Source organism: Oculina patagonica, chromosome 7 (assembly GCF_052425735.1).
Source record: "Oculina patagonica isolate OP01 chromosome 7, crgOcupat, whole genome shotgun sequence".
NCBI classification, from domain to species: Eukaryota; Metazoa; Cnidaria; class Anthozoa; order Scleractinia; family Oculinidae; genus Oculina; species Oculina patagonica.
Genome location: NC_135764.1, coordinates 30,745,053 through 30,756,997, shown reverse-complemented (window position 1 = coordinate 30,756,997; position 11,945 = coordinate 30,745,053). Strand labels below are relative to the sequence as shown.

Here is an 11,945-nt window from a genome sequence, read left to right as displayed (position 1 = left end):
TAAAGTGGCCAGAGCCTCTCCGGCTTACTATTTATAGCAGTGCGATATCAAGGGTAAATATTCCACCTGACAATAATTAATCACGCTTATTGCCGGTTCGGGTTTAAATATGAATGGAAACAATTCTATTATCTCCTTGAATCTTGCTGCAGTTTGCAATAGATCTGATGGCGGTCGCATATAAATGCTGTCTTTAGGAAGTCGTTAGAAACTTCTGTTTCAACAAGTGATCATTCAACATTGTCACCGATTAGATTGTTATTGAATATGAATGCTTTTATTTCATTTTGTGGTATTAGTATGAATAAGTGGTGTTTAATTAGCCCGCCATAAAAAAAGCCATAAAAATAAAAAAATCATATTACGCCTGACACGAAGGATATTACCTTCATTTCTCTTTGAAGAGAGAGTGAAAGCGTCAGCTTTGGAAGAGGAAGTTTTTTGTCAATCTAGGTAAGATTAACAGATTTCAGAGATTTACCTTAAAAAGCTTTCAATTTTCCAAAAAAGTACATGTATCTTAACAATGTGAACTAAAGGACTTTTTTTTTATATTTTCCTCTTTATTTTTAATGTGTTCGTCTTCAATAACTACGCATAACAAAGACAAATCCTTGTGTTACGTTGTCGGAGAATCATTTAAGTGTGAAACTGTAGTTGTTAGTTGAAAAGTTATCCGTGAAGGAGGCAAGCAGAACTAAAGAAATTACTTAAATACGATTACTCAAATATGTCGTGAAACTGATTGTTTCTTATCCAATTGAACTTTTGGTAAATTTCTTAGTATTTACTAAAAAAGTGCTGAATTATAGCGACGGTGTCTAGAATTTCAAATCAATGCCAGATAGACCGACATTACGTGCTATCTCAAACATTAATATTTTGTGCATTAAGCGCAAAAGAATACAGTTTACGTTCATACAAAAATATACGAGTCGCATTTGTCTGAGTTAAAACTCAGACGATTTGAGGAATTTAAAAAGATGACTTTTGGTCTAGTTCTAATTCCGTTGAAAATTTCTATAAATAAGTATAGTGCACTTTAAAAAAACAACTTAAAGTGTGTTATTAAGAGTCACCCGTGCACGCCGCATCCTGGTGTATTCCGTGCGGAGCGAAGGTACTTGCTTAGCATTTTCAATGGAAAAATATTCTCACAACAATTTAAGCACTGGGTACGTCTTCACGTTTTTAATCCATTTTCACTAAGCTAACAATTTCAGACAAAATAAAAAAAAGAAATATTATAACACAAAAAACATTTGAAGGGGAAATTTTGATGTAGAAAAGCTAAAAGAGTATTGGGTTTTTTAGGCCATTTTCATCAAGGTAATATTCGAGTTGAACAATTTTAAATTTTACAGAACAAAACGATCATCCGGAGGCTAAATACTAATATTTAAAATATAGTTTGATATTTTCAAAAATTTGGAAAGGAAATTTAAAAGGAGATTGTTTTTTTTTTTTTCAGGCCATTCAGTCACCAAGCTTATTTTCGAGTCTAAGCAAATCATAAAATTTGGCAATGTGACAAAATGACCATTGGAAAGTAAGCTTACGTAAATACTAGATAAATACTAATAAAAATATGACATTTATTGCTTGAATATAAACAGGTTTAATTTAAAAGGTGATTGGAGTTTGCAGGCCATTTTCGTCAAAAAGCTAATATTTGAGTTTAACTGAAATTATAAAACTTAGCAATGTGAAAAATGACCAATCGAAAACTTGTTTTAGAAAAATACGAATCTTATATTACAGTGGAACCTCGTTTTAACGAACGTTTATATAGCGAAGTCCTCGATTTAACGAACGATATTCTTCGTCCCAGTAATAGTAAAATATATGAAAAAGAACCTCGATATAACGAAACCCTGTTATGGCGAACATATTTTGCCAGTTCCTTGGCCATCGTTATATCGAGGTTCCACTGTAAAGGCATTATGCAGGAGACATAAGAATAGTTTATAGCAGGAGACATTTAGGAGATTAGCGTTTTCAGTCGATTTGCATCAAGCTTATAATCGAGTTTAAACGGATAAAATTTAGCCGATTCATAACACAAATTTGACAATAGGTAAATGCCTTATCTTATAATCTGATATTAATTGCTTGAAATTAATCTCGGGGCTAATGCTTTTATTTTATCGATAATAAATCACTTGGGTGGTATGATCACAAAAGAAAAGGGAAGAATTCGACGATAAATATATTAATCAACTGGCAATTTATTTGACATTTTGTGTACTGAATTTTGTAATCAGTCATCCTTACTTGGGATTACTATTTTACTCAAACGATCGTAATAAAACTAATTATAACTGCCACTAACGTCTTGGTTTACAATTCATTTATTCATTTAAAACTTATTGAGCCTATCAGAGTAGCCATTGTCAGTATTGAGATTGTTTAAATTTCTTTTTAAGGTAAGAATTAAAATAAAATTGAAATTTGAATTAAAATTTGGATAAATTTTTCTTACTGTGTCAAAAATTACAACCATATGGCGGTTGATGGTTCAACTGATTTGATCGATTTGACGTTTAGTAATAATTTGGCCAACTGTGGCCTTCTTTTGGCAATAAAAATTGTCCAAACTTGTTGACAAAAAAACAACAACATTCTATTGTTAGTTGATGGTTTCATTTTGATGTGGAACCTTTAATTTAACGATTGCATTGATCGTCCTGAGCTCTTTTGACGTTTGTTATTTTTATTTGAAATTGTTGACCTCCCGTGGCGGTTCAATTTCATTAATTTTTAAATGTCTTACAGTTGTAATTAGCATTCAATCGTGGGATGTAAGTTACAGTCCGTTTAACGTTAAAACACTGCCAAATTTCCCTCTCTCGAGCTCCTGGTTAAAGGTAAAACTAAGATTTAAACAATTTAAATTTGTCTCGCCTACTTCCACTGAAATCACACCAAGGATTGCCCATGATTCTTTTAACTGATAACAATCAACTTGAATGGCAAAACTCCTTAATGTTTTAACCTTTTTCAAATTAAAATCTTAACATGGTTTGCATAGCTTGTCGTATGAATATACAATTTTATGGCACTTTATTTTTTCAGAACACGCAAAGGGAACACAAGGTTGTTGAACATGAGTGTCATCTTTAAGGCCGGGTTAATCTTCCTCCTTGCTTTGTTAGTAAGTTATTCGGAGAGTCGCACCGTTGGCAAGGTAGGAGTTGGAAATAATGCTGTGCTTGCAAAATAATGATTTGTTATGTTTATTTGTGAGAACTCTTTTGGGAAACGAAAAATGGAAGGCTATAAAAATGCTGGAAAGTAGGCCATCTTACTTTATTTCTAATGACTAGTTTGAAAGCTTAATTTCCATTCATGGTTTTTGGAGAAGATTTTTAATTTGAGTTTGATATTTGGTTTAAATTTTTCTTGTCGTATTAATATGACCTGATTACAATAATATTATTGCTATGGTTTGACAGTCTTCGTTTTGTTTTTATCAACATACGCGTTAACAAAGGGAGCTGTAGAGCGCAGATCTGGTAAGTTAGAGCAAGATTGGGTGAAGACAAAAAAGTTCCTCATTTATAGCTGCATAATTTAAGCAATGGCAAGACCCTTGCAAGAAGCCTGTAAAAATCCTAGATTCTTTACAATTGTTTACATTGCAAACACAATTCGGCGAGCACTGTCTCTTCACTTATAAAACTCTATCGGAAGTACATGCTACAAAATGCGTCGTGTTATATCAGACAAGGTTCTCAATGAGACATCCAAGAAACCTTTGGCTTTATTTTGAAGGCTTTTGCATTCTATTGACATCAAACATGGAGGACCAATTCGGCTGAAAAATTAAAATGTCTGGCCTGCAGTTAAACCTAACTTGTCTCAAAGAAGGGTAAAGATTTTGCAACTGTTATCAATTTACTTTCACACAGATTTTTTAAGAACTATTTCGACAGTTTTGCTCTGTTTCGGACAGCTTGCCTACTCCAACCCCACCTATTATTGTTTGGTCAGGCCTTTTATTGACTCGAGTCAAAACTTGCCAACTTGACTTCCAGTGACACTGGAAGTCGCAGAAGATGTTCTGCAACTAAAAATGTTGATTTCCCTTCTACTTGTAGCAAAGTGCAATGCCAATAACCGTGAATACAGCGATGGAGAAGACATAATTTATCATACAGTTACTTCCCCTATCGGAGATTCTCAGTGTAAAAACTGTAAGTGCTCTGCTGGAAGCATTACCGACTGCAGGTCTTATGCTTGTCACCCAATCAATATAAAATATCCAGAAGCTTGCGATAACTGGATTTGGAAAGTGAACGAATGCTGCCCTATCTGCGGTAAGAGGATCTATGGCCTTACTTACTTTCAAGGGACGCGTACATCTGTGCAGCTCACACAAATGACGCATTTAATTACGTACGCCACCAAGCGCGTGTTATTAGTCCATGGAAATTTCTTAAATTGTAAGCAATTTTAAATGTTTTAAATGATCCCTGTGCATTGCTACAGTGCAGAATTTGACGCGCAATTCGCCACTTTAAAAACGAAAGGAAAACTTAGGTGAGTCTCATCTCGCAGTTGCTTGTGATACAGTTATCGGAGATAGAACAAAAAATGAGAAGCCGTTTTCTTAACGGCCTGGTCAGTTTAACGAAGGAAATAAAAAGTCGTTTTCTCGAAAAAGAAAACGGTGACGTATCACTTTTTTTCGACGCCATACTGGAAGCGACGATTAAACCAAACTTTGTTCTAAAGACACCTCCCACCTCCCCTTCCAGTGGATATATGGCTTAAAATATTTTCGTCACACGAACTGCAGCGATAACTGGAACGATTTTTTTCCTTTTTCCTATTTTAGAAGCCTGTGAAAATAATGCTAGCCCTTGGGCTAAGCGCATAAGTCAAGACGAATGCTATGAGTGTTCTTGTAGCGGAGGATCTGTTCAGTGCAACAGCGTCGTGTGTTATAACTGTCCTGGCATTACTGAATCAGTTCCTGGAAAGTGTTGCCCCAAATGCATTCCAAGTAAGTATTGATGATACAACAACAATATTACAACAAGGTCTGCATCTCGGAATAGTTACGAGCTCCTTCTAGAGGGGAAGAGTCCTTGTTTTCTTGTTGTCCCCTCCCCCCCCCCCCCCGAAAAAAATCACCTATGTTCCCTTCTTCTCTAAACGTATTTTGTCGATTTTTGTGATCCCTGTTTCCTAAAATATGAAAAAAAAAAAATCGGTTTTGTTCCCGTGTTAATGTTCCCAGCTTTATTTTCTGTTTGCTCCCTTGTTCCCAATTATTTTATGGCCACGTTCCCTTGTTCCTTGAAACCTCTGGAAGGGGTTCAGTAACCTCAAAAGCCTTGATTCAAAGCAAAGAAAAAGTAGCAATTAAACGCCTTCCAGATTTCACAGAAAAAAAGTTCACAAACAATTTTACCAAACTAAACACCTCCCTGAATGAGTGGCCGATATTATCTTTCAAATAAACCCGACAAAACATCAAAAGATCCTTAACACATTTTTTCAAATGATAATTTCAAAGATAATTTCAAAGGAGACACTTCTCTTGGTTTAAATTTTTGTCAATTTTTGCGATTTTTTCCTCGGAGGTGGGGTGAAGTGGGGTATGTTCGTTACATGGGTGCAAATTAATGGCTTCATTCGCCTCTCCTCGACGTTTCTTTTTGGTTCACCCATTCCGGGAAACCGCACAACTCCTCGGTTATTTTTGAGGGTTTTTTTAAAAATACCCTTTATTGAGTTGTTTTTTTTTTTCAAAAAATACCCTTTAGTCGGCGCGATGGACTATCAGTCAGTCAGTATGTGAGTTAATGAAGTATGTTTGTCTGTGACAGCAATCAGATTTGAGGTTTTATCAGAACCAGTGAAATTGCAGTTTGTAAAGAGGAAGTAATCTGACACAATCTGGTTGTAAGTGAGCGATTTCATTCGAAGATTTTAGATTTGTAGCAGGCGGAATTGGTGAGTTGTGAATTAACCCCGGATTTGAAACGTATTTTTCATCACGCTCGCCTGCTTACAACGCACACGCCGTCAGCAAATTGTTATTCGAGCGTTCGTAGGACGGCCAACGGGCTAGTTTTGCTGACCGTATTACAAATTGCATAAACAATTTGCACAAAGCAGATTTGAAGAAAAATGTTCGCATTGTGATGTTAATAATGTGGGTATATTTACAAAGAGTCGTAAAAATGGTAACGAATCTTATTCAGAGTGTGTTGTGGCCTCTTGTTTAAGAGTTTAATTGTGACAAGGAAACTTCCTAAGGCTGCATTCATTATGTATGCTACAGGGGGGGCAGAAGATTTTTTTTTTCAGCGGCTCGTTTTTTTATATCTCTCCCCCCAAGGTCCATACAAATTTTCATAAACCCCCCAAGCAATCAGCCGAAAAATGAATACCCCCACCCTCCCTCACAAGAAATATCAAAATAAATATCTGTATAAAAGTACACTATATATGCTTGAAATTTCAAGAGACATGTTTAACAACAACATCGAGAGAGCTTTGACTGTTTATGTCATACCTATGCCAGCCAGTCTAAGTAGCGCGAATTAGGTATAGATAGCCTGCCAGCTCGTGTACGAGTACTACCAGGAGTATTGACAGGAACCTCCGTTTCACTGTCACTCTCGTCGACAAAAGCAACAACATCATCATCATCACCACTCTCACTATCACTATCACACTCATCCACGGATTCATCTCCGCTGTTGCCATCCTCTTCACCCTCATTTTCCGGCCGTTCAGCATCATTCCACTCAAGTGCGACATGTGCCATTATTCTCCTTATCTTATCATTTTGCTTCCCAAGGAGAGAAAGTTTATGATGGTCTAAATATTTGTTAATTTAAGTTCTTCGACGTATAACTTGTGCATATTTGCAAATGTAGATGCGATAGTTTTCCAGTCATATTTTTCGTATCCTTTCATTGAACATTTAAGTGCGCATTTGTTGTTCAATTTCATAAAACTGTGCACTGAATTACATTGTTTAATTTTGCATTCATTGATTCAATAAAGTTGCACTGCTTAGACTGAGGTTGCATTAAATGTTTCCATTTTAGATGTTTTACTTTCTATACTGTATCGAAACATTACATCTACAGGCCAGGCACACTACTTGAAAAACTTCAAAATAGGTACTTTAGTCTCTCAGAATAATAGAGGTACCCTTGTTGCTTACGATCCTTGAAAGAAGCTGCTGTACTTATCTTTTTTTCACTTTTTAAAACTATTACAAAAGCTAGACAGAATCTTACAAAAAATAAGCATCCCCCCAGGAAATACATTTAAACAATTTTCATATCCCCCTTTTTTTGCTCTAAAAATTTGAGAACCCCCCTAAAATCCTCTGCCCCCCCCCCCCCCCCCTGGCGGATACATAATGAATCCAGCCTTAAAAGCTTTCCAAAAAAAGTGTTCTTTTATTTGATTCATTTATTACTTCGTTTGTCGTCTCTGTTCATCCTAAAAGCATCAAACTTGGTCAAATGACCAATCTCCCCGTGATCTTATATGTGGTGGCGTCAGATTATCGATTACTTAAAATTAAAAACTCGCCCCAGTTCCCTGCGCAACCTCGGAGTGGTCAATCACGTTACAGTTGTAAAAAAACTAGCAACAAAATAAGCTCTAACAGAATAACAATGTGCCATTTCGTAACAAATTGACAATTAAATTAGTTCTTGTTTTTAAAAATGATAAAAAAATTACTATTGAACGAAAGAGGTCTGACGTAGCAAAGTGCAAGTACAAATTGTTTTGTCTGAAAAATGTCTCCTAATAGTAGTAAGGGCTATGTAGTCAGTGATGCACCATACCCATGACCCAACTCCCAGTCTCACCCCAAGCCACCCCATAATTGAAAAAAATAACTCCGGCACGCTGAGCGTGCCTATGTTTTTTAATTATCCCAAGGTATTGATAATTCTACTCATTAAAACACTATCACTTCTGCACAGCCACTACCACAGAAGCCCCATTCACGATTCAGCTGACCACAGAAAGGCCGCCGCCAGTATTTCCCTTTCCATTTGGCAAGAAAAAGCGTGACGTCACTGCACTTGATAAACAGTTTGATGGCGAAGAGTATGACGAGACGGAGCAGTAAAAGCCTCGTGACTAGTGACGTAGGTTAGTAAAAGACAGATCTAGAGGAAACTAATTCCCAAAATGATTAGCTTTAGCTCACTTATTCCAGTAATGGCCTCCTTTCTGTTCTAATAAATGCTCTCTTTTGAAAGTTGGTTTTTAATAAGCGTTCCAGTTGTCAAACAGACATCCCTATCCAATATTAGTTTTTAACAGCTTATAGCATTTTTTCTTGTCTTCAAGCGGTTAAAATTAGTAACGTTTTTTCATGCTTGCAGGTAGTTCAAGATACTGTAACAGGAAAAGACGCTTGGACAAAGACAGGAGTCATCATAATTTTTGAAAACGAAAACTTTAGGGAAAACAACTTGACATGTGATTTCGTAGCTGTTTACTACTTAATTGAATAAAATGGCAATAAACGTGGGTTTCACAGTTGTCATGGCCTGTGCCGTATTCTTGGTATCCTTTTATACTACAAAAATTTACAGATTAAGCATATGGTCTTTGAACGTCTGCTACTCTGAGGTCCTCTGAGACTACTGCAAAATTTGTCGAAGTTTGATGAAATCTACAAGGTACGACCCCCAGTGTTTGTGTTGTGGTTTAAATTTATCTTTGATTGAAAAAAAAAAAACCATACCGGTTTGACTTTTATTTTACATTGTCTCAAATTTATTATTATAATCTGAAACAAAGAGAATGAAAATCAAACTAGTTTGAAACATTTTAAGCCAAAGATAAATTTAAACCACGTGCACAACATCTACATTTACCAAATCTGTTGGGATTGGGCTTCGAATACATTGATAATTGCAGTCGCCTACTGGACTTGGCAAGTTTTTTGTGAGTTTTGAAATAAAAATCAGACGAGCACTAAGCAATGGCAATAGGACTGAGTGGATGTAGTAGTCCAATTTGGGCCGTAATCATACGAATGACTATCAAAGTTGGACGACCGCGAAGCGGAAGTCCGATTTGTTAAATCAAGAGTATGATTACAGACAGAATTGGACGACACAAAGTCCTATTACCATAACATTCCAGGAAAATAAATTGACAAAGCGAGGCATGTTGACAATTTACCCTGACAAAAAAGCCATTTTTGAAACTAGAGGTTTTAGCAATCTCTAGCAGTATTCAGTAAATAAAAAGAAAGAAAGAAAGTGCGCGCCCATGCGCATCAGGCGACCCTTGTTTTTGGACATTGTAATTGGACACTTTAGCTGCGCATGCTTAAATTTGGTGAAAAATAAGGCTTGCTAAGAGTCAATCAGATTCGAGAATGTTGTTATAGTTATGATTAAATAACTATAGAAAATTGTATTGATTAAACATTCATTGTCAGCAAACGTTCGCGGCATGCAGTGGCTAAGTCACGCAGTTATACTGAGCACTTTCCTTAAAGTTGAACAAAGATTATCGGCCAGGCATAACTAAGTAAACTAACCCAAGATTAGGTCTATTTAAAAGAAAACATTTTTGTACAGTGTTTCATAGAAGCAACTCAGTGAGACTAATTCGTAAGAGGTTTATCTTCGGGTACGTATTGCAAAATTGGGACGGCTCAGGAACCCTTTTACTAGTAAAGTGAATACGTGGTTTTACCTATAAAATTAAATTTTTTCAAACATTTAGAACATTTTCGAGTCCAGAATTACACTCAAGTTTGCTTTGAATTTAAAGGTTTATTAACTCGTTTTTATGTTGAATTGCACTCCCCATAACTTGTAAATTGTTCCCTATTTTAAAATGTCTTGTCTCTTTCACGTGGTCGTCACGCTGTCACACATTTCACTGCCATTTTATAGAATGGCACGCGTGACGCTTCCTTGATGCTTTCTTTGTTGTTGTGTTATAACGTACCCCGGGAAGACTAGAAAAATGCAAAATTCAAGTGGCATCTACTCGGGAAGACTTAAGGCCTCCATTCTGTGACACGCTAATTGTTTACTATAACCAGAAGTGGAAATGCTCTGGACTGTTAAATGAATTTGAAACGTCGAGAGACCTTGGGCACGAGTTCTTGCAATTTATTTTTTGAATAAGCTAGATTAATATTAATAATGGTGATAGAACTAAGCGAAGTCCTGGTCGGTCCGTAATCATATAACCTCAAAGGAGCTCGATTTTGTCAAGCCGGAGTATGAATACAGACCGAATGGGACACCAGAAAGTTATGATACCAAAATTCATAACTGTTGAAAAAATTAACAGAAAAAAGCAACGAATAATTTAATTTTTTGTTGAGGAAGACGAGGACAATAATTGACTTGTTTTGGAGATGCATGAGCCGAAAAAAAGCCAACTGTCCTAAACATGTAAAGCGCGCGAAACTGACGCGTACTGTCTAAGCATGATTCGTTAACTGTCTTATCGCAGTGTACAAATCGGAGCTACAAATCACCATTCAGATTCAAGAATATTGTCATAGTCAAGATGAAATTGTACCTAAAGTTGGGGAGCAATTTGCCATTCATTCTATTGCAAATTTACTGCAAAAAACTGGAGGGAAAGTCTCCAATCTTAACCCGTTTCTAAGCATTTTTGTGAATAAAGTATTCGAGGCATATCGATAGGATGATGCCACAAATAGAATACACGAATGGTGTCCTGTCTTTTCATTTTTTTATTTTAAATGATTCTGTGCAGCTGTTAAAATAATTGTGTTAATTTAAGCCCCGGTAAATGTGGCTGTTTTTCGACAAATCATAATACAATATACGGGTTAGTTATTTCATTTTCGCACTGAGAGGCTTAAAGGGAAAATTTGATTCGTTTATTACGCCTGTCCTCTTGTAATCGGCCATATGCGGGCATTGGATTTCATTTTGCAAGAGGAAATCTTATAGCAATTTTTTTTAAGAAACGACTCAAGGTAAGCAAACAAAGTTACTACTGAAAATTTTAAATCGAACTAAAATCGCAACTAAAAGGTGAATGTTTTTGTGGCCGACTTGCCTCGCTGCGAGAGAACTAATTTTAACTACTTGATTTGTTCTTAGCGTAAGGAATTTTCTTTGGAATTGATCGTTAAACAATCGGAAGCTTCTGAATAAGGGCCAAGAAATATTATCATTTAGAAAAGAATCTAATTTATAACGTGTTCTAAATTTTAAGTGGAACTAGTTAGGCGCCCGTCCTATCAGGTTTTCCTGTTACATTTAAGTGAAGATTCCTTCCGTTCAAGCCGTCATTTTCTGTCAAAAGGCAAACCAATTTCCTTTTGTTTGCCTCTATTCATTTACGTATAATAATATTTATCATCTACTTCCGATATCCCAATTATTTTGGGGGTTAACGATCGAATTTAAAAACATACGCTCTCACAAAAATTTCTAGAATCAAAAAAAAAAATTGAACTCAAAAACTAGTGCTAAATTATAACTGACAAATGGTTTTGAGAAACAGTAAAATACAAATTATAGGCGAGTAATTTTTTTCCAGTCTCAATCGAACCGGAATTCATTTAATTTGTTTTCTTTTTTACTCTTCTAAGACAAATAATTAGTGCCCACTCAAAATGCTTTTCATAATCATCACTGTTATCCAAAGAAAACCCCGATTAAATCAAATTATAATCGCTCTGCTTTTCTGTTAAAGATTTTTATGGATTAAAAATTGATTGGTAGCTGAGCCCTCTTTTTAGAAAGGCTTTTATTCTTCAATCCTCATATCATTTTTGATGCGCCAATTTTCTGTTAGCTCTGGTGAATTAGACATGTTATAATAAGATGTTTGTTTTACAAAGCAAGTGTTTTAATATTTGCCTTCGAAAGGATGGTGCTTGTTTGGTGTGACAGAAAAATAATTTTGTCTTAAAATTTAAATTTCCTGAGATTTTGAGT

At 35.8% G+C, this 11,945-nt stretch overlaps 1 protein-coding gene across 3 annotated transcripts; it reads left to right on the top strand.

The window, feature by feature from the left end:
* Positions 1–342: 342 nt before the first annotated feature.
* Positions 343–8,535, top strand: LOC144660375 (chordin-like protein 1). 3 transcript variants are annotated; one of them, XM_078520983.1, is made up of 8 exons: positions 406–453; positions 1,472–1,549; positions 3,076–3,187; positions 3,494–3,515; positions 4,101–4,319; positions 4,841–5,008; positions 7,968–8,139; positions 8,376–8,535. In XM_078520983.1, exons 2-7 carry the CDS (start codon positions 1,536–1,538, stop codon positions 8,114–8,116), a joined length of 684 nt encoding a protein of 227 aa, XP_078377109.1. In that variant the 5' UTR covers positions 406–453; positions 1,472–1,535; the 3' UTR covers positions 8,117–8,139; positions 8,376–8,535. The 3 variants fall into 3 exon arrangements, with proteins under 3 accessions (XP_078377110.1, XP_078377109.1, XP_078377111.1); XM_078520984.1 differs by lacking the exon at positions 1,472–1,549 and having other exon boundaries at positions 343–453; XM_078520985.1 differs by lacking the exons at positions 406–453; positions 1,472–1,549 and adding an exon at positions 2,790–2,867.
* Positions 8,536–11,945: the final 3,410 nt, after the last annotated feature.